We start from the raw sequence: 23,426 nt of genomic DNA on the forward strand, positions 1-23,426 counted from the left end.
GCGGGCATTCACTCCGTGTTCAGTTTGGTGCCCGCTCTGCGGCCGCGTCCTCAATACGTATCTTGCTTTTCTGGACATCAGGGCTTTAGTTCGCGGGAGTGCCACCACGTGGCGTAGTGACCTTAAACTTTTCAAACTTCCCGCGGTGACGTAGTGATGACGGCAACGAAGCAAAAATAAAGAAAGCTATCCCTGCGCATTGAACTTCACCACAAAGCGTATGCCACCGGCATTATGAGTGTTCTTCATGAAGAGTGGCCGCTCGTCGGTTGGAAATTACTTGTCATCCTAAGAACGTTTAGTCGCGACGAGGCAAACCCAGTGGTGATTGATTCCCCGGCTTTTCAGAGGCTTCCCGAAAGTCAGACACGTTTCTTTTTAATGCTGCGAAATAGACGGGCTAGGATAATTGTGGGAAGCCCACCACGGCAGCTTCAGCTCGGGTCTAACGCCGATGTCGCCTATTCAAATACGTGTAAAACGCAAGAACATTTTTCTTAAATAACCACTTGGTCGATTTTAATGAAATTTGTTGCATTGGAAAGAGAATGTCAGGTTATAGTGAATGTGAGAAGCAGGATTTCGAATCATTTATGCATACTTTAAAATGAGTTTTGAAAAATTAGTAAGCTTGAAAAAAAAAAAATAGAAGCACCAAGCTTAGAAATTCGCACCTCTGCACTTAGACTGGATATCGCAGTTCTGTAAACTACATCCATCAAAGCACCCAAAGCGGACAATTTGATTTCTCGTTTTATATCTTACATGAATTTGTTACTTTGTTTACAAGGGTTTCGCAAAAGTTCTATTCATAAATTAGTGCTATTTTTTAGAGTCATGCATATATGTTTTGTCCGCTTTAGATATACTTTTAGGTGCAACTGACGAAATTGTGATAGCCTTTTTGATTGCTGAGTTACAGGTAATTTCGTTTTCTGAAGATATGCGATGTTTGCCAACTGTCACGAAAGAAATTGACGACCTAAATCAAAAATTTGCAACCAACAGTAAATATATTGTAAAATTTTCCTTTAAATGCAGCAAAGCTCATCAAAATCGGTGCTGTGGTTGCCGAAAAAAAACGATTTCCCTTAATCCATGTATTTAGATAGGAGTCCCGAGCTAGAGCTTTCTCAGCTTCGCGCAGCGTCTACGAGAGACGCCGTCGCGGACGGCTTTTGATTTTCACCTATCGGTTTCATAAAGGTACCCCCTGTTATTTCCCTAGCAAGGTTGCTTTCCGCAATGATGGCCTACCGCAGCAGCTGCAAATCGAGAAAATATGTGTTTAGGTATTAAGATGGACACAAACAAGTTGGTTTTGCACCTTGGGGCAAAAGCTATGACAATATTTGTGCCTTTTTTTCTTGTAGTCGTCCATTAGCATGTTATGGCCGAAGCTGCTTACGGGAACGTTGACGTACAGATGTAGGCCCACCGCCGCGTCGCCGTTCGCTGCTTATTGTGAGCACGTCGTGCGAAGTGAAGATTAGTTGATTTCTGATCGCTAAGGAGATAACTGACCCATAAAAACAGCTTCCTTCGTCCTAACTGCTTGCCTCCCAGTTCAGGTCCTCCGGTAACGTGTGCACGAACTCGACGGCGCTAGGCCCAACCGCCGTCACTCGTTCATGCGGCTAGCAGCGACATAACGAAATACGAAGAGAATAAGTCTTTAACAACGCACGAAAGAACTTCCTGCGGCCTTACCATGAAACGACGACGAAGCACTAGTGCCAGACGCTGACAGAAGAACCCAACAACGATCCTGGGGCGCATTTTACAGAAAGAGCCCGGCGACGGGACCCGACTAGGCTTCGCGTGTTTTGGGTCATGCCACCTGTCAAGCTGCCAGCCGAAGCCGCAGTCACATTTTTTTTTATGTGCTCTGCCACCCAGCGGAATCGGCGAAGCTCCATTGCTCGGCCGCGAAATGGATCGAGTGTCCACTCTTGTTGTTTACTATGTTACTCTATGGTATTACCACGCTAGTATGCATCGCTTAAGGTTGAGGAGGCTCGGCATAAACGTACGCAAAACCAGAAGACGTTCATTGGAAAATGTCACTGGCTTAGTAATGAGAAACGCTCTTTGCAGTACATGAACAAATGCAGGAAAACGTGGCGCGGCACAGCACCCGTATAGCAAAGCTAATCGTTGATCGTATGCTGTAGGAGTTGTCGGACGATCTCGCCGCTGCCACCAGTTGTCGGGGTTGTAGGTCGTAGGGAGGAACTTGGGAGGACAGGACTAGGCGAGCAGGATTTATTTACATATTTTTACATTAGAACAAGATACTTTCGACAGTCTAGCGTGACTCCCAAATGGAGCACGCAAGACGAAGCATACAGCATACGAGCACGAAGAACCAAACACACTGCTTCGGAGCACGAGCACACAGCTCACGAGCACGATGACGAGCACTAATCACAGAGCACGATCACGAGCACACCCTGGCAGCGACATGCAGCTGCTTTTAAACACTCCGTGCTCCCCAGATCCCTAGGTGAGGGAAAAAAACGTTCGACCAGCCATCGTAGCCGAGCCGCCTTTGAGCGGGAGGGCCTACACATACACACACTTCCGCACTGGTTTTACTGCCCCCACCGAGGTGAGACGGGCTTCGGAGAACTTGGGGCTTATGTCTGGAAAGGTGCGCGGGACGGCGCCGCCCAATATGTTCCCTCGGAAACTCCCCCGCTCACGGCAGACCAGGTCGGCGGGGGCGTGTTTCGTAACAAAGCCTGGTTCGTCGAACTCATCTCGGCAATCCCGCGACGAAGAGTCGCGGACGCGGCGTATTGTCCTCCGCACACAGTAGATTTAGTGGTGCCGTTTGGCTAGAGGATGACGGTGGCTTTCCAGAAAATGCCTACCTTGCTGCTGCAGCTGGCTGAGAAACTTTGCATGTCGGCATCTCGGCAGGCCATTCCTAACAATGCTAAGTATGCGCAATGATGGAAGGCTACTTTAAAATCCTCTTCTTGTTCAGGATGATTTGAGTGGAACAGCAATGATATTTGGTACCTTAGCTTTGCTCATACTCTCCTGCGCGCCATATTCCCTTTTGTGAGGTGAAACAGTAGCAGCGGACGTAGCAAATTATCTCGGCAACGCTTTCACAATAATATCAAACTTTCACGACTTGGAATTTCCTGTTGACTAATAACTCAGTCGTAGATTACAAAAAATTCCAGCAGAATACAATTTAGAATGATTGTCTCCGTTATTAGAGAGCCATTCACCGAGCTCACAAACGTTGAAGTATCATTACAGGCGACTGAGCAGAGCACGGCCATGCGTCCCTTCGGCTTCGTCGATTTTGCAGCCAAACGCGCCGCGCGTCTCTGGCGACAGACCTTCCTTCCACGCGTGAGCTGCACGTGTCATTAATTGAGTGCAACGCGTAAGTGCGTACGTTTCGCTGCGTCGCTTTTAAAGACACACCGCACGTATTTGCAGACCTAACCATGAACAGCGCGTGCCGCACTTGCGCGTCGACATCGTGCCACACGTCGGCGGCGATGCTGAATTCCGCTCTACCGTCGCACGTATTCCGCGCCCCTCCACTGTTTTGGCGTGGCGCCGAGGATAGCTACCAGCTAAGCGTGCTGCGGGTTCGGGCTTGGGGTCGATTCCTCGCAGGGCATATATATTCGAAATTATTTCGATGCGGAAGCATTACATGACCCATTACGCGAAAATACGGTGTTGTATAGCCGGCGGCATGACCGCATGATGGTACCGAAAATGGCCGATGGCAAAGAGTAAAGAACCACTTCAAAGAATACTTGAATCGACGTCAAATTTTTCAGGGAGGCTGCTGTAAACAAAGTAAATTAACGTCTTTCAAAATAAAATTAGGTAAATTTCAGTCTGGTTGGGAACTGAACCCGGGCCTCCGCGGTGTGAGAAGAGCACGCTTCCCCAACGCAACGGCGGCTCCACGGTTCTGGTTGACAAAATAGAGTGTTAGAATAGTGGCCGCAAAAGTTTGGGACCCCAAAGAGCTTTTCGGGTGTCAACGTTGGGGCACCCAACAGTGAAGAGTTTTAGAAAAGGGCTTTGATACTGCGGATAGCGTGTTGCGCTTGCAGCGCCACTGCATGCGGCGTCAAAAAAAAAAAAAAAAGCTGTTGTAAACAAAATATGGCACTTTACGATAAGAATCGACATCCGTGTTTCCGCGCTAAATGACAATTTGGGGGGTTCTTCTATTAGCAGCAAGCAATTAATTTTGTTTAGTTTCGAGTAGCCACTGCAGCTTTACGTGCCTTCACCAGCCAAGTTAATCCGCGTTAGGCCTACGAGCCATGAAATATCGACAATTGCATTCGGAATCAGCGGCGTCTAATAAATCCACCTTAACACGCGTTAGTTGAGAGAAAGCGATAACCGCAGTCAGTTCTCCTAGCTTGCGAACTTCACGCGTTACCGCGAATGCATGGAGCCCAGCTTGGTGCTAGATTAGAGCCGTCGCTTCGATGGGTGCCGCCATTTTCTTGAGATCAAGCTTCTGCGGCTCCCGCTAAATAAGTGAGAGCGTTCCCGACGCAAAACCCAAATGCGCTTCGCGCATGCGTAGTGGCTTCGACACTTTCTTTGGGGCGCCAAACGTTTGGCGTCCCTATTCTAAACCGCTCTAATGTGTAGCTAGTGTGTGCGTCATTGCGCACGTCACGTAGCAACCAACTGACTAAACGTGTGGCCTAGTGTCCAATTGAATGCCGCTGAGCGGTCCTTCGAGTTGTGAACTTCTCGCGGGCAAGCGAGCGCGTTTAGGCGCTTGACGCCTTTTCAGTCGGCCTTAACGAGGCGCAGTTAAAACTCAGGCAAGAGCTTGCGGGGTGAAGGAACGCTCAGAAAAAAAAAAAAAAAACATTTCGCCAAAGCGACTGTAACGCTTTCGCATTCTCATACTTAAGGAGTCGTAAGCGTCTCTGCCGAATTATTTGAGCTGTCATCGTATCGAAGCCAATTAAGAAGGTGAGGTAGGGTACCCAAAGAAATGCTCTCGCCTTATAAAAATTTTGTTCATTTTATTGGGCTTTGTCAGTTAGTAAACATTAAAATCCTTGTATTTCATAAAAACTCGAAGCACAATAAAATATTCCTATTTAAGAAGTGTCTCAAGGCAATAGTCAACACAATATATGTGCTGAATGTGGACTTAATGTTCACCCTGAATGTCCTGCAAGACTTGCAGATTTTGCTACAGGTGCCCTCAAGTTTACAGCAGAGGCCGCTTGGACCGACGTATAACCGAAGTGGCTCGCGGGAACGTCCTCTTGCGCCACGTGCTGGTAGAGGGCGTGCATTGTAGGACGTCGTGAACCTTGATGAACTGTCTAACGTGAAACCAGCACTCCTGTGGCAAGATATCCAAGCGTTCTCGGGGTTCGACGCTCTCGTCCCATGACAAGTCATTCTTGACGACACCCGTGATCTTCATGAAAGATCTCATTTCAAGCAGCCAACGTCTGTTATCTCGTATCATTTCTCTCACTCGATCAGCGCATGGCTCGGCGGCCAGTTCTTGAACTCTGGTCACTAGTCCACGGCATTTGGCGACACGTTCGAAGGCCTCCGCGAAGCGTTTGTTTTTCGCGCCGAGAACGAAGTGCGCGGCACAGTCAATAAGAACTGCGTTGCGTCTGACGAAGTCCTTCACAGCGGTAGAGTGCCTTCTGACTGCGTGGTATTCGCTGATCTCCAGTGACACCAGACAAGTGTTAGATGGGAGGCACTTGGCAAGGTAAATAAGCAGTAGGCGGCACGAAGCAACGCTGTAAGCTTCGTACTCAAAGTGCCAGATAGTTTTGCTATTTCCAACGATACTCGCAAGTGATGCCGCACTCTGTTTGTCAAGGGCGCAATTTCTGATGCCTAACTTTTCCAAGGCAGTGTTCCTAGAGAGTCCTCGTAGGATGTCTCGCATAGCACGAGGCCTAACGTAGAATGACATGTGAAATTCTCGTAGAAGCTGGCTTTGTCCTAGGTACATGGAGAGAAGGTGCGCTTCTGCATTGCCCACTCTCTCATCTAGGTTCAGGCTGAGTACGGTCAGGTGTGTGCACAGCGTCAGAACTGTCAAGCATTCTCGTCTGGTCCTCGTGCCAGGGGTGTCAATATTGAGCGATATTTTCGTGGCCTCTGCGCAGGACGTCTTTACGCGAGCGAGCTCTCTTCCTCTCACGTTGACGAGGTTAAAGTGCACCCTGTCTGCGGTGCCCGTCTCTCTGATGGCCTCGTGTAGAGTACTCGCATTGGCGAAGTCCAGCCTTTCTACATTCAATTTCTTGAGAGTAGTATTCGCAGCGACTGCGTAGAGAAGGGTCTTCTGGTCGTAAGCGGTAAAGCATGTTAGGTCGAGAGTGATTTCCTCCAAAGAGGATTCTGGTCCGAAAACACAGACTAGTGGTGCCGTGCGCCTTGCTTGACGATCTGGATGGCCAACTTCAAGCGCGCTGTATGTACAGGTGGAGGCATATTGGTGTGGATGCATTGAAAGGCTCCACAGGCATCCGATGAAATGTACGATCTTCAAATTATGGTTCACATTAATTAAGTCGGCAAAAGACCATGCTTCATCAATGCCTAGATTAAACCAAACGAGGTCCATCCGCAGGACGCTTTCGTTGTTTGATATGGCCTGAAATACTGGCACCAAGGAGCGCGGAAAGCCAGGCGAAATATTTGTTATCTTAATGTAGCGAAGTGTCACAGTTCGTACCATGTACTCACCAAACCAGTCCTGGCTATCTGCATCGAGACAGTCACTTTTAATTGAAAGCTGTACTATGCAGCTATTCATGTGCAGTGCATTCAGAAGTGCTGAAGGATTATCGGGACGACGAAAAGCGTACGCCACCGAAAGCTCTTTCAAAGCGACACTTGATTCGAGGTACTGTCTAAAGTCCTGAGAGGAGAGGTCGAGCGCTTCGCAGCGGAACACTTCGAGGTCTCGCATGCAGATGATGGAATTGACGAGAGACCTAGCTGCGTCGCGACTGCAGCCCCACGCGGACACTTTGAGGTCTCTTACACTAACACTGCGTTGAAGGGCGTCGCAGTACAGTGGGAAGTAAACAGAGAAATTGGGGATCACGTTGTCGTCTAGTTCAACGCTCGAGACACACCGGTGGCAGGTGAGGAGCCGGTGAAACAAGATGGTCGCATGGCGCTCTCGCGCTTCCATGCCAGAAGAGCCATAAATGCCATGGATGCACAGTAGAGAAAGCTGACCGGGAGGACCCTCGCGCAGTTCCATGTTGATGAAGACAAGGGCTTCGTTCCATATTGACATCTGCGCGACGACGTGACAGACGCCGTCAGCAGACGACCCTGAAGCCTGCAAGCAGCCGAAATTGTAGACCAGCCTCCTCGCGGTGAAGGGTGTTGTCGACCACCGCAGGTCTGCGTAGATCTTGGTGACCGGCATCAGCTTGGGACAGAGGTGGTTCAATGAGGAGCAGTAACTCCACAAGCTTGGTGGTTCCGAGCCCATCATGCTAGAAAAGAGCAATGTAAGGAAGTTAAGAAACCTGCCTCATTACAGACAGATTAGCAACAAACATTCACGTACGACATTCAATTCACGCTTATAAATTTACCTTATCGTCAATATCATACGATGTGTAGCAGTGTGTCATAGCACTAAGAGACCTCTAACGCAGCTTTACACAGTGAAAGTTCGTGTAGGGTGGGGCAGTGACGTTTATTGCCCGGTCTGAATTTTCGAGCATCGACATGACACCTAACCACGCATAGCTACTTTGTCGGCGAAAGAAACGCACCGCAGCATCAATTGTAACGTCGTTTGAGCTTAACAGAACGATCTCACGTCTTCGCATTACGCCTGCGAATGCATCGCACGCGTAATGCGAAGACGTAGGGCTCGTTCCTCACCTGCGCCAAGTTATTTTTTCATCAACTTTCATTGCCATTAATTTATCATTTCTTTAATTCAATTAGTAAGTACAAGTAATTTCCCCTATGTTTTCCTTGGTGTCTTTGTTGATTTCTCATGATATGATTAATAAAAATCGGGCCCCTTGGTTGACCCTCTTAGTAATCATGGGGTTTTACGCACCAAAACTACTTCATGAGGCTCGCCATAGTGGACGACTCCGGAAATTTTGACCACCTGGAGTTCTTTAACGTGCACCTAAATCGAAGTACACGGATGTTTTCGAATTTCGCCTCCATCGAAACGCGGCCGCCCCGTGATCCCATGATCTCGTGCTCAGCAGCCCAACATCATAGCCACTGAGCAACCACGGCGGTTTAACTCCCTTTCTTCTCACTCGAAATCAATAATTTAAGAGTAAACCCCTTCAAGATGGACAAACTGTTTCCACTTCTATAGATAGATCCCGATATGTTTATTAGCTATCCCACGAATCTCGTATCAACTTAAGTTTGCCAGTAAAGTTAAAATTAATGGAATCAAAAGCTCTCCTGAAGTTTAAAGATACACCCAGAGTAAACTTTCTCTCTTCAATATTTTCAATAATTACGCCCTTAATGTGGACAACTGCTTGCTCCGTTGGTTTCCATTTTTGGAAGCCATACTGATATATTGTTGTGACTGTTTTCCCAGGAACTTACACAATCTGTCTGAAATTATTTGCCTAGTCGAAGCTGCTCAAGGTCACGGAGTTTGTCGCCGATGCGCGCGCGCCCCCGTGCGCTCGTTCGCTCTCTCGCCGCCTCCTTGCTCATATCGTTAGTGCACGCGCCACAAATAGACGTGGCTTGGTAGCGCTTGACGCGCTACGTTGCGCGTAGACCTGTACTTGCAGATGCAACAATAGGCCCTCGGAAGTATCAAGTGCAACAGAAACATGGGAGTGCGGAGGCTCTGCAGTTACGACATATATAAGTATGCGATATGTACCGAAGAATCAGAAGAATAAGAATGGGCTGGGGTGCGTTTGGCAGGCATTCTCAGATCATGAACAGCAGGTTGCCATTATCCCTCAAGAGAAAAGTTTATAACAGCTGTGTCTTACCAGTACTCACGCACGGGGCAGAAACCTGGAGGCTTACAAAAAGGGTTCTACTGAAATTGAGGACGAGCTATGGAAAGAAAAATGATAGGTGTAACGTTAAGGGATAAGAAAAGAGCAGATTGGGTGAGGGAACAAACGCGAGTTAATGATATCTTAGTTGAAATCAAGAAAAAGAAATGGGCATGGGCAGGACACGTAATGAGGAGGGAAGATAACCGATGGTCATTGAGAGTTACGGAATGGATTCCAAGGGAAGGGAAGCGTAGCAGAGGGCGGCAGAAATTTAGGTGGGCGGATGAGATTAAGAAGTTTGCAGGGACAACATGGCCACAATTAGCACATGAGCGGGGTAGTTGGAGAAGTATGGGAGAGGCCTTTGCCCTGCAGTGGGCGTAACCAGGATGATGATGATGTACCGAAGCAGTGAGGGCGGCGAAGCAGGAGGCAAAGCGACGGGTCGACGAGGAGCAGCGCCTCGCCAGGCAGCGCGAACGAAAAGAAGCGAGGCACGGCCGAAGATGCGACACGCCAAGCGGCCGTTCGCCGAACAGGCCGCCGAGGCCAAGCGGTGCCGACTGGAAGACGGGCACACGCGGGGCGCAGACGCGTACTTTTAATCGCACTTGGTCGATGAACGAGGGCACGGTCCCGCGCATCTCTCGAAGAAACTGCTCTCGCACCCCGAGAGGCCCTCGTGCCTGCCGCCCTCAACGAAATCACCGAGCGCCTGGTGTCGCCCCGTGTCGCGTTCGTGCGAGCGAAACGTCGCATGCACAGCGGCCAGCTTGGAATCGTCGGGCAAACCGTCAACGTCGCGGTCGACGGGGAGCGGGTGCTGTGCTCATTGCCCCGCTACGGGGCACCACGTCCTCTGGTGCCAACAGCGATGGCAGCAGGTTGAGAAGGCGGAAGGCAGTGAAAGTAACTCCGGGCTCCGCGTGCAGGGCCGCTTACATTCGAAATGAAAATAAAATGTTCGCCAATAACACATACAGTTGCGTCGTTTATTTTCAAAAAATGCTTCGCATTGACTTGGATAGTCATCGAATGTGGTTTCTGCCATAATATTTTTGCACACAAAGTGTGGCCAGTAAAAGGGTAAAATGGACACTGAAACAATACGCTTAGACTTGTAAAGTGCTCCTTCACGTGATTTCATGAATTTCCAGCGTTTTAAAGAAACAAAAAGAAAGACGAAAGTACAGGTAGGATGCTGTACGAGCATCCTGCCTCTTTTCTTTCGTCTTCTCTCATTTTTATTATTTCTTTAAAGCGCTGCAAATGCATGAAATGTCTGTATTCCTACAAGCCCAGCTGTCCGCTTTAAATTCCGTCACAACTGTATTTTCATCAATTTTGCAGTAGGCGGTTTATTACCAGAAGCGAAAGTGAAGGACAGCCTTGCAGTTTTTTTTTTTTCATTTTTCGCCGAAACCTCAGTGCAGGTACGTCCATTAGGGTTTTTTTCTAATTATTCTCATATGCGCCACTGGTACATAGTTAATTTTTTTTAAACCTAAGTACTTTCTTTGGCTCTTATTTGTGTATTATTTTATTCAATGTACCCCAGACTCCTGAGGTCATCATGGTGTTACGTAGGGGCAGTCACAGCACTATCATGAGAAAATCTAGCTTTCATAGCGACAGAAAAATAAGCTAGTGAAAATTTAATGCCAGGAAACGTATCAGGAGCATTCACGTAGAACACATACACGAAAAAAAAAGATTTTGGAAACGATACAAAACAGTTATTTGGAGCCATATCGAAAGGCAGTACAGGTGTTATGAATGCGTATAAGTTCTTGGAATTTAGCTATGTCTGTTTCGATGGTGACGTTCGAGGGAAGCTCACTAGAACCTTTCACGGTATGGCCAACATATAAGAGGTTTTATTTTGTTTCGATGGTCTCGGTGTTTTAAGAGCGGCCGGTTCATGAAGGGATGCGTCATCATAAAGCTTGGGAAAGGGTGGTAAGCGCGAAAGTTGGCGCCATATATAGCAATAAACCTGTGACGTCGGCAGGTTCTTTTAACCTTTTCAGGCGTCCTCTGACTTTGTTGAGTTAAAGTTTACTTCCACCACATTTCTTATATCTTCAGGATCATAAAAATTGTGCAGCTGCAGAATAAATTAGTAATTTTCAATTTAGTGAGCTTTGCAAAGTTCAGAGAATGTGGAATCTATGCGAAAACTGGCTGCAGGAACGTCACATATGAGAACTATTTCATCTCTAGCAGGCTTGAAAAGCACCTATCGAGGCACTTGAAAATTTCTGGTTCAACACATCGCGAAGAATAATGAAGTTAACGCGCCACATACAACGGCATACACACACCGAGCAAAAATACCTATCTTACCCGTTGAACTAAAACATTTTGCGCATGTTATTGAGACTTGCAGCACAATTCTAATCAGAAGCGTTTCAAAATATATCTGACACATTTTAAATATTGCTTTCATCAGTGCCGTTGCTGTTGATGTACATTCTTGGCGTGCACAAGTGTGTACACAGCGCTGAAGAGGTTAACGCTGTTATGCTTGCGTGGCGTTAATATTGGGAAAAAGTTGCAGATTCTCCAGAAAGACGAAGCGTTGATAGTGATAGCAAAGTATTACACAACTACGAGAATTAACAGTTGTAGTTCTCACAGGGCGTATAAACTGCACTAAACAATCGCTTCCTAATTAAAAAGCATGTCGCACGCGTTCACAGGCAAACGTGAACAGATCTCATGCGATCACCGCCGACATTTGTCACTATGCTGGCGTGATGAAGAGCAGCGGCGACCGAACGTTTCGAGCTGCCTCTTGCTTCAACGAGTATCCAAAACTTTATTGTGCGACCTCCAAGGATAGGCACGCGAGAACACGGTGTGCACGAAGCTACAAGCCATCTCGGCTAGCCAATCTGCCGCAGATTACCTAAAACGCTCGCACAGCCGTGCTCAGGTGCGCCGTGCGTAGCAATGGCCTGGTCAGAAGAAATGCGTGCTCACCTGCCTCACCCCCCCCCCCCCCTTTTTTTTGCTTCCAGAACACTGGGAGAGCGAAAAGTCGGCGAGCATCAAGCCAACATCCTAATGGTTCATCCTCGCCCGCTTTTCTTCACACTTACAGCGCGCGATAGGATCTTGTCACTGTTGTACTTTATATGGAACATCACGCCGACGGCGATGATGGCTACGGAAAGTCGCCTGAAGTGTCCCTATAATTGCTACAGCAACAACAATATGAATAGCCTAGTTGTGTTGGGATTCAATATCGTTAGTAATGTGCGTTTGCTCCGGGTCGCAAATAACTAATGCCTACTCAATTTTTGGTCGAACTATATTGTGTCAGCTTTACAACATTTACTGGAGCTTGTTTGAGGCTTCGCCTAAAAAAAGACCACGTGATAATAAGCTAACCAAAGGGGGAGGTTAGTGTGATAATTCCATGTTAAATGAAGCTGCAAATGCAGACGTAAGGTATTTCTGGTTATCAGTAAGTTCTGTGGTACTGTTGTTCAGTGTCTAGAAAGTGAGAATTCCGTGAGTGTGCTTTGTAAAGAACGTTGTGTTTGTTTTACAGTTTATTGTCAATAGCCAAAAGAAGCTTCCTCGCGTGGTGACTGCATCCAAATCAAATTGGAGAGCTAGCTGCAGTCGCTGGTACAAGGAAATGACGCAATATATTGCGCAGTAGTCTGCGTAAAGAAATGTTCGGGAAGAAACTGTTGGTGAGATTTAATGTAAACTAAGAAGCGTAGAGGGCAAAGCACGCTGCTTTGGGGAATGCCTGATTATACGTTTTCACAAGGGCAAGAATAGTTATTCATTTGTGAATCGCTAGCGTGACGTTAGCAACTCTATAGTCCGCGCATGCGCGTTAGGGCCGATGTTAAAACGTTTCAAGCTTTCATAGCAGCCCCTACAGTGTGGGACACGATCGAATGTCTTCGAATAGTCGAGTTAAATGACATTCAAAGCGTTGTCAATAGGCGAGGCTAAGTCCCTAATAAATCCAGCTAGCTGGCCTTCATAAGAATAACTATTGCGAGAACCGTTCTCATGTTTAATAATAATGTTGCGATTCTCAAGAAGGTTTGAATTAGTTTTTAATGAAGGATATGCCTTTGAAATTTGCAAATGATTGCTTGTTAGGCAATTCAGCTTATAGTTGAAGTGATGTGCGTTCACCGGGTTTGAACAAAGGCGACACTTTGGCTACGTTCCTGTCTTCAAAGTGAACCCGATTGATACTTCTTCTAAAAAAAATTTGAGGTTAGTACTTGGTTAGTACATTGAGGTGCGCTCTTCAAAATTTTACTATTAAATATCAGCTGAACCCACGAAAGAGCAGTATCAGGCCTATGGATGAGAGAGTAATGGGGACTTGACTTATCCCTATATCCGGCATGAATATAACAAGGAAAGCAGATCAACTCATCTAAAGCAAGGTCCTGCGCTGATATCTGTAGCGCATGGTTTTCGTTAGTTTTTTATTGCAATGGCAATTATATGGACAGTTCAGACGCATTTTTGCCGTCGCCGTGATGTTCCGCATAAAGTCCAAGCGCAATGTCACCGCGCGTCGTATGTTGTACGGGCGAATGAAAGCACGCGAGGGAAGCCGGCCATCGCAGCTCAATCTGGCGCGCGCGAAGGACAAGGCGGAGAGCTGGGCTAGCGCGCTTAACGTTGCGTATGATCTGATGCGAGTAAGGAATGACCGCAACTCAAAGCCGGCAGCGCTTACGCAAACGCCTGCTGCACTACACACACGCAAGATGAGAGTTGCGTTCTTTCCTTATTTGCACCATATCAGCTCCAACGTTAAGTGCATTCGCGAACGAGCTGATGGAAGTGGAAGCCGCGTTTTCCGGTAAATGTTAGTCACGGTCCTAGACAAAGGAGCACCACTAAGCATAAATGCAAGTGCGTGTTGTCTACTATATTCCGTTACGGTGCAATAGTGAGCATGTCGGGCAAAACTGGCGGTGCATGAACTAACGTCTTTGTGAACACAGATATGATCTTAAAAGGATTGTCAATGGGCAGGTCGCGCTGTATCATACCGATTGTGGCTGCCGGCCACGGCTTAATAATGCACCTGTGATCACCAAATAGAAAAGACAGACTTACAGGCTTACGCGAGAAATTCTTGAAACAATATATTTTGAAAAGGGCCGTGACACGTGCGTAAGCGTTGCACCGCTGTCATTGTGAAGGAAGGGGGGAATCCTTATCCCTAAATAAGTGACGCGTGAGCATGGTTGTCTGCCGCCGGTAACGTTTTTCTTGCCTCCCCTGTCTTGTGTGTTTCGTGGTCACGTGGTTTATCGCCCGGTGCTCAGGAAAATAAGCTTCACTTAGTTCAGCTATGTATGTGCAAACTTTCTCGTCCCCGTCTGATCCGCTGCGAAACACCTAAAAAATGCCGCAGATTACACGGACGGATCCACGCGGTCAGAGGAGGAATTCCGCGCTGTCGACGGAAAGGCGGAGTCCATACTTAGCAATCAAGGATTGTTTTGAAGTGCTGCACCCCTACTACGATTATACGAGAAGCGTTCAAGAACTTCTAGATGGCCAAATGCCGGCAGAATCATCCAAGACAGGGGACATCACGAGCGTTCTAAGCGGGTACATTCAGTGTATACACGTTCAAGATGGCGAACAGTCCAGTCGACGGGTTAAATGAGCCGAGAGATCCGCTGCCCCCTCCGTTGACATGTCCCGTTCTCTCCGCTGTTCACCATTACCCAGATAGCACCGCTTCTAGTCTGCACGTGAACCATCAGCATTCGTCTTTGAGGTCTAAAACAGAAAGCGCCATTCCTGCGTTAAAGGTGTGAAGGGTTTAACGGTGTCGAAAAAAAATAAAATAAACTGAAGCGGCAGATCCGTGAATAAATTGTGAGACTGCTATTTGTGCGTAAGGACTGCAAAAGTGGCTGCGGAAGAATGGTCCAGACGAACCGCTGTCACGCCTTGCTTGCACATGCCTACTTCATCGCCTGTATATGCCACACAACGCAATACTACAACGGACGTGTTTTTTCAGACGAGTTCCTAGGGGAGGCAGACATTCTTTGGGGCTAATAACGTGAGCTTCAGAAGGCTAAACAAGAAAAATTTATTAATTCGCTTTTTTATTAGTGCCTTGGGGGCAGTTGTCCAAATGACAAATTAGGAGGCAGTGACATTTTCATACAGAGCCACACTTCAGAACTCTTGAAAGTCTCACCTAATTCGACGTAACTAAATTCCAAAGCTCAATCGAGGCAATATCGAGACTGAGCGTATCCCGCTGTGCGTCAGACTGCAACGCCCCGTAAAGAATTGTGGGGTGAAGTTTGGACGATAGCATGCCGTGGAGCAAATCCTGACCCGGCACAAAACCAGACAGGCTTTGCAAAAACGTGACGTATCAGAGACTGCCGCGACTGGCCGAGACGTTCGGTTTCCAGCTTTCTCGCGCTTATCACGGGGCATTTCGGTCTGAGATGATAGCGGGGCCGCCTTTTATGCGCTCCCGCGGCGCTCGCTTTCCATATTGTCTGGATTTACCGCTGAAATTTTACGATAAATGTCGAATTAGGTGCGACTTTCATGCTTCGAATATGGTACTTTAAAATGCGACTGCTTTCATATTCGCCAATTAAACTGCCCATAAGGCACTAATAAAAATTTTTTGCTGGTCTTCTGAAGCTCACATTATTAGAGGCGAAACATGTCCGCCTCGCCTGGGAACTCGACTGCAAAAATGCCACGTTCGCTGCGCTTACAGCCTCTTATAAAAATATGTATTACCTAAAAAACACAAAAACACCCTGCATAATTCTCCGACATCCTGCCCTTACATATCGGCAGTACTGGCCCTTCAACATTGCGGCAATATTATCGTCATGTCATCTAAAAGACAAGAAAGAAGCGCCTGTGTGGTAGGCAACAGTTGCTCACCAGCCTTGCTGACAATCGCTGCTTCTTGACAGCTGCTAAGTGCGAAGTGTCACCTCTGTGTCGACGCTGCTGCTTTAAGTGCCCCGCAGTGCATTGCCGAACATGGGCTCTGCCCGCCAGACACTGCAGGGAGGGTACCCGCCCTTCTGCCACGCTCCGTGCCACGCTTGCGTCGAATGATCCCTGACCAACCTTGGGAAACGGGATAGCGACAGAACGAATATGGCGGTCACACCAGACGAACGACAGCGAGATAGCTTCGATTTTGTGATTTAATGTTGCTAATCTTGCGGTAGGTACGCACAGAGGCACCCAAAAAATGCAGGAATCTACAAATTAATTAATACGTAACTAATGCAATGGAATTATTTGTAGAACTAAACGTTTTGTTCTTTTTTACTGAATTTGTTTATCTGTTGCACAATTTTTTGCACTGGGTGGCGCAGCCTACTGCCCCTACAAGCGGCGTTTTATTGGTTTTGTACTTTCGCCGCCATCGCTTTGGCGCGGAGTTCCGCGATAGAGCATCCTACTATAATTACTAGGAGGAACTCTGGCGCTTTGATCGTTCAGCACCCATGGGTTCCATTGAGTTTCCTGCAATATACTAGGGGGAATTCTGGCGTGGCAATCGTTGAGCCACCATGTGGATGATGAAAAGTAGATGGACATGTCTGATATTCGTGCTTATGGATTCAGACGATCTTGTAGATTTGTTTATTACGCTTCCTGTGCCTTCATTGTCGTAAATTTCAGAGCAATCTATACTATTCTAAGTGCAGAAGACGCTGCCAACACGCACAATCGCTACTAATTGCCACGGTTCAGCTTGTTCAGGTGGCCAATTCGAAACACGCCAAGCATTTCGAGGCGCTGGCTCGCCCGCGATAAATTCATAAGGCCGTTATATGTCACTTGTCGATGCATGCGTCTGTGGCGTAATGGTGTCGGTGTCGGGCGTCTGCGCTAGGGGTCCTGTGTTAGAATACTCCCATCGGCCAATTTTAATAAGGTTTATTTATTTACTACCATATCCAGCTTTTCTTGACACAAGTGCTAGTTCGCGTGAGTGCCACCACGTGGCGTACGGACCTTAAATTTTTCAAGCTTCCCGCGGTGACGTGGTGATGACGTCCACAAAACAAAGATACGATAATTGAAAGCTATTCCTGCGCATTGAACTTCGCCACGATGCTTGTCCCGCCGGCCTTATCAGTGTTCCGCATAAAGCGTCGCCGCTCGTCGGCTGGAAATGACTTGTCATCCTAGGAGCGTTTAGTCGCGACGAGCGATGGTTGATTCTGGGCTTGTGATACGGTTCATTTTTAACGCGACAGCGTTAAGGAGCTCGTGTCGCAGAAAAGCCGGTGTCGTCGGCGTCGGTGTCGGCGTCAGCGGCGTTGGCCGTCAGCGATAAATCCCAGAAGGCACTTCATAAATAAAAAACATCTTGCAAGATGGGCTGGTGGGAATTGAACCAGGGTCTACGGAGTGCGAGACGCAGACGCTACCATTCAGCCACGAGTTCATTCCTTCAGAACGGGAGAAAATCGCCTCTAGTGAATGCGGTATTGCCTTAGAAACGTGCCGTAGAAAGTTAAACTGCGTTGTATATCGGTAATTATGGCCATGTAACTTACAGGAGTCGCAGTTTCACGAGTAGCGAAGTACGTTTCCGCCACATTTCTTCTGCGCTCTGCGCAACATGGCTCTGCGCACACGCAGATGGCTTTGCGCAAAATGGCTCTGCGCACATGAAGAGCCATCTTGCGGCAAACACAGAAGACCTCCTCCTCGCAATGTACGGCGCTGCCCCGACACGTGGAGCGCCACTCGCCCCATGATTAAAGTCCCTTGATAATTTGAAAGTAGCGACACTCTTTGAACTCCGCCGCCGCCGCGCGACCTCCTCGCCTCCTCCTCTCCCCTTGCGCGTTCCCCCGCGGCAACCAGTTTTGCCCCCGTTTTTCTGCACGACGATTGGTCTCCCTGCCGTTGCCCTTGGAAACGCGCGGATCTTGAGTTTTGCTTGTGTTTTTCTTTTTCGTTCGCGCCATTTTCCTCCTGAGCACGGCTGGCTCGGCGCTTTAGCTCGGCGTAGCGAACGTTGTACGCTGTGTTGCCTGCTCTATGTGCTAGCGCTATGCCGGGCTGTTGCGCATATAACTGCAGCGAGAAGCCTGAAGATGGTTATGCCGTTTTTATGATACCCCAAGGAAAGCGTGACGGCTTGCGCAGGAAGCAGTGGCTGCATGACATTGGCCGAAAGAACTTTGTTCCAACGAAGAACAGCGTTGTTTGCGAGCTGAGGCGTCTTATAGCTCGTAGCAAAGCATACCGTAATGCTGCATTTTCGTTTTCATTCTTCGGGCCTGCTCACCAGCGTTTTTGTTGCGGTTGTCCTCAGTATGCTTAATATTCTGGGGCGGCTCCATCACCTCGCACGTCGCTAACTGTTGTTATTCAATCGGAATTGCATCATTATAGATTCTGCTTTGCGCCCTGAAAAAATTAGTGGCAAGTATACCCGTGGTATTGCAGGTGATGAACGTTAGCTAGTCAAGATTGAGTTTTTTTTATGTTTTAAGGCGAAAGCCTTTAGATCTCTGTTTCAAGGCCGAGTTGTAAACTGGAATTATCACGTGACTCAAAGAAGGCCAGAGGTGACCCAAAGCATGTCCACCCCTGTATAAGAGAATGATTACCCAAGTTAAGTGACGAACCATTAGTGATTGACATAAGGTGGATTAGGGAGGATTAAGGTTGATTAGAGTGTATTAAGGAAGATTAAGGTGGATTAAAGTGCATTAAGAAGGATTAGGATGCATGAATAAAGATTTAGGTGGGTGGAGGATGATTAAGGTGGATTATGGTGGATTAAGGTGAAGGGTTGGTGAAATCGCATTATGACCGATTAGGGTGGATTAGGGTGCATGAAGAATGACTAGGGAGGATTAAGGTGGATAAAGGAAGATTAAGGTCGAATAATGTGGATTAAGGTGAATTAGGGTTGATTAAGTTGGATTAGGGACCATGTAGCTGGATTAGGTTTGATAGAGGTGGATTAGGGTGTAATAAGGTAGATTGGGACTATTAAGCAGGACTAAGTTGGATTAAGGTGCATGAGTAAGGATTAAGGTGGATGAAGGGGACTAAGGCGGATTATGATGGATTAAGGCTGATAAAGGAGGATTAAGACCGTATAGGGTAGGCTAAGGTGCATTAGGGGCGATGTAGGTTGATTAGGTTGTATTAAGGTGGATTGGGAGTATTAGGCTGAATTATGGTGGATGAAGCAGCATTAAGGTGGATTAGGGTGGACTAAGGTGAATTAGGTTTCAATGAGTATTAAGACTGATTAGTCTACCATAATATTCCTAATTCACATTAATCCACCAAATCCACATTCATCAACCTTAAGCCTCCTTCATTCACTTTAATACACCATAACCCACGAAAGACCTCCTTAATGCACCCTAATCCACTAGAATCGTCCTTAATTCACCTTCATCCACCCGAATCCACATTCATCTACCTTAGTCCACCCTAATCCTCATTAATCCACCCTAACCCTCCTTCATTCACTTTAATTCACGCTAGCCCCCCATAATCCTCCTTAATGCACCTTAATCCTTCTTAATTCATGCTTATCCTTCTTCATGCACTTTAATCCACCCTAATCCACTATAATCGTCCTTAATGCACCTGAACGCACTTTCATCCACCCTAATCCACCTTCATCGACCTTAATCCAACCTAGTCCTCCTTTATGCACCTTCATTGACACTATTGCACCTTCATTGACTTTAATCCACCTTAATCCTCCTTAACACACCCGAATTCATCTTAATCCAATCACTAATCAATCATTACATTGCTAATTATTCATCATCTCTTATACGTGGCTGCACATGCTTTGGTTCGCTTCCCGCCTTCCTTCGGTCACGTGATATTTTCTGTAGCTCACAACGGGACCTTGAAAGAGAGGTCTAAGGCTTTCGCTTAATAAGCCACACACAAAGAGATGTGTCACAAGCAATACTAGATCAGACGCACGAAGTAAAGCATCTGATCATGTGGCAGAAAAATTGTCTGGAGTATAGAACTCGCCTCAAAGCTCCCTTTATATCGGTATACCCCGTTCATACGGCTTTAAGGAAAAACCAACCTCCTCATAAACGTTGCCTCCAGCCTTATCGATGCTGTTATTAACATTTCTCAAAATTTTCAACCCCACTGGGGCGCGCAACTGGCCCGAAATAACACGTCTCCATAGAATCCTGTGGCCCGTCTGCGGGAGCCCAGGAGGAAAAGCGCGCCGTGCGCAGCCGGCGGGCGAGGAGAATCGAGGAGGAAAGCCCCGTGAGGAGGAGAGTGTCGCTACTTTCAAATTATCAAGGGGTTTTACCCATGATCGTGTCCGCCTTCATGGCGCGTCGGGGCCCGGCTATATGTGCCGATCGCGACGTTTGGCTGGCGTAGCGCATTTGAGTAGGCGGTGCAAACGGGGTGCGATAACGCTATCGCGTTCCACTCTTGAAGGCGAAGCTTAAGCGTCCTCCAATTTTTTTTTTCCTTTTCCTTTTTTTCCGTTTTGATGCTACGGAGTAAACAAGCTACGCTAAGCGTCAGAAGCCCTCCCTGGCAGCATTTCTTCAGTCGGCAGACATTCATAACGTCCGAACATCGCACAGCGTCTACGAGAGACGCTGTCATGGACTGCTTTTGACTTTGACCTATTGATTTCGTTAAGGTGCTCACAATTATTTCCCCAGTGGCTTTGCTATCCGCAGGCATGGGCTACCGCACCAGCTCCAAATCGAGATGTGCTTAAGTATTAGTACATATACATGGATATGTTGGTTTTGCAGCTTGACACAAAAGTCACGACCCAAGAAGGGATCAAACCTTGCCTAGCGACTTGGCCACAGCAGCTGCAAATCGAGATGTGCTTAAGTATTAAGATATAAGGGCGTCAGTTAGCATGCTATGGCCGAAGCGGTTCGCAATATTACGTCACATTTACTGGCCACCGGGCCAGGTGCACCTTTAGGTATGACATACATGGTCTCCCAGTTAACTTGGACCAAGATTTTAAAAATACCCAAGAGCTCTAGAGAAATCGTACCGACTGCATAATAGCCGTAGTCGTAGGTACTTCAGGCCAGTATTCTTTTCATCACGAAGTATTTCTTAATGACTTTTAAATAATGATTATTTAAATTATTGCTTGAATCGCAGACATATCAATTACAAAGTTGTAGGGCACCTGAAATAACCTCCGAATCAAGCATTTGTTTAGTACTCAGCTTTGCCTCGTTGGTTTTTCCGAGAAAAAGCAAAAGCGCGCGAAACATCCCAAATACGAAATAGATACGCGCTCGCGCGCCGCACCTCAAGCGCTTCAAACAGAATAGCCACGGATACGCGGCTTTACTAGCGGTGGCGGATCGATACAGGTATTCATGCTATGTAATAGCCGCACAAGAGAACACGCCGCTGACGCATTGATAAGCGTAGCGGAGCCTTGTACGATGCGGCGATAAGAGAATGCAGCTGTATATCTTTGAGTGTTTGCTTGTAGGCGCCTGAGAAGCGGCGTGCGTGTGCGCATCTATTTCGTATTTCGCAGGCTTTTGTTTTTGCTTGGAAAGAGAACAACCAGGGCCACTTCAGCACGAAATAAATGCTTGATTCGGAGGTTATTTAAGGTGTCCTACAACATTGTACTTAATATGTTTGCGATTCAAGCAATAATTAAAAAGTTCACTGAATAAAGGTAATTAACTAATTAATACTTCGCGATCAAAAAAAATTGTGGCTGTAAGTACATACGACTGCCGCTACTCTGCAGTCGGTACGATTTCTCTAGAGCTCTTGAGTTTTTTAAATGTCTTGGTCCAAGTTAACTGGGACACCCTGTATATTACTTGCAGTTAGTTCGCAAAGTTGTCTCCTGTCACGGTTATCCACATGCCTGAAGGAAGACGGCTATTTAAAATTATTGTGCAGTAATATATGCGGGATTTGGTTGTTCTCCATATTCTCTACCGTGTTGCCGCTTCGCCTTTATAATATAGCCGCAATGTAGACTAGCAGATATGAGACGCCATAAAGGCTACCCACATACTCAAAGACCTCGCGCACAACTCCTGTCACTTACTTGTAATCAAGAGTTGTGTGACTGCCAAGGACATGCTTAAGGAATGTTAAATAAATAATGAATTGTGGGGTTTTACATGCCAAAACCACAATCTGATTATGAGGCACGCCGTAGTGGGGGATTCCGGAATAATTTCGACCATACTTGGGATTCTTTAAAGTGCGCCTAAACCTAAGTACACAGGTGTTTTCAGATTTAAAACTCATCAAAATACGGCTGCCGTGGCTGGGATTCGATCCTGCGACGTCGTGCTTAGCAGCCGAACACCATAGCCACTACGCAACTATGGCGGATAAGGAATGTTGGCAGTTCGAGGAAGGTGACCGTCGGCAAGTGAGACAATTTGTTCCCATCCTCATTGCGCGAGAATCGGTACAAGCTGTCGAAGAATGACACCGTAGAGTGCACTGTATTTCATGTGATGGAGTCCGCGTCCAAAATTTCGGACCTGAATCACCCCGTGACGACTGTCGACCAGGCATCTCGCTTATACATGCAGTCGCCTGGCAGCTGCCGGGCGCTGGCGTCGGCCACAGAACCTACGTACTTGACCTCTCTTCAACACTTGCCGACATTCTCGCCTTATTTCGCACCATCGGGTTCCGGCTAAAATGTTTCAACAGCCAATTTATTTGTCTTGAAATTTGGCCACCTTGTCAACGTTATAGTTTTTTATATATTGAGGTCATCTTTTCTGTTTAAGCTAGTGGCGCAACAGAACCGCTCGTTGGCCTAGCTGGTGCTTGCTAAAAGACAAGGCTTGCTAGCGGTGTCCTGAGATTTCCAGCGGTTTCACCTTTTCTAATGTAACCCCCTTTGTTCATATTTTGGGGGATTTGTAATAGACGTTGAAACCATAGCACGGGCCCCTGACCACGCTGCTCCAAAAGTCATTTTATTTTCCTGAGGTCTTAATTGTGCAAGCGTCTGCCTTCTTGCCTTTCATCAACCTCCTGATTTCTCTGTCACTTGCATCCCATTTTGACGACTACGATCCCTCTGAAGTTGGCAGTAATGTAATGGCCATGGCATTTAAGCCATTTAAACCAGTGCTACTGTGGACACGACGGCCACTTTTGCTCACTGCGAATGAAAATAATGCATTAATGCGCGCCATTCTTAAGCATATAAATACACAGTCTAAAACATTAGGCGGATCCAACGCACTGTGCGAATCGATGTAAGCGAAACTTTCTCTAGTGCTTGCATTGATTAACGATAATTAGCGGTAATAATGACTGCGAATGTATAATTTCAGATTATTGTGCAATACGAGAGTAGTGAGTTGATGACAAGTGTTACCT

General features: G+C 47.1%; 1 protein-coding gene across 1 annotated transcript; it reads right to left on the bottom strand.

Annotated features, from left to right (window-relative positions):
* Nucleotides 1-5,017: 5,017 nt before the first annotated feature.
* Nucleotides 5,018-16,094, bottom strand: LOC129381291 (uncharacterized). The gene is made up of 2 exons (XM_055064023.2): nt 15,960-16,094; nt 5,018-7,511 (listed from the first exon to the last, which is right to left on the bottom strand). Exon 2 carries the CDS (start codon nt 7,508-7,510, stop codon nt 5,231-5,233), a length of 2,280 nt encoding a protein of 759 aa, XP_054919998.2. The 5' UTR covers nt 7,511; nt 15,960-16,094; the 3' UTR covers nt 5,018-5,230.
* Between the last annotated feature and the right edge of the window lie 7,332 nt (nt 16,095-23,426).

Source organism: Dermacentor andersoni, chromosome 1 (assembly GCF_023375885.2).
Source record: "Dermacentor andersoni chromosome 1, qqDerAnde1_hic_scaffold, whole genome shotgun sequence".
Lineage (NCBI taxonomy): Eukaryota > Metazoa > Arthropoda > Arachnida > Ixodida > Ixodidae > Dermacentor > Dermacentor andersoni.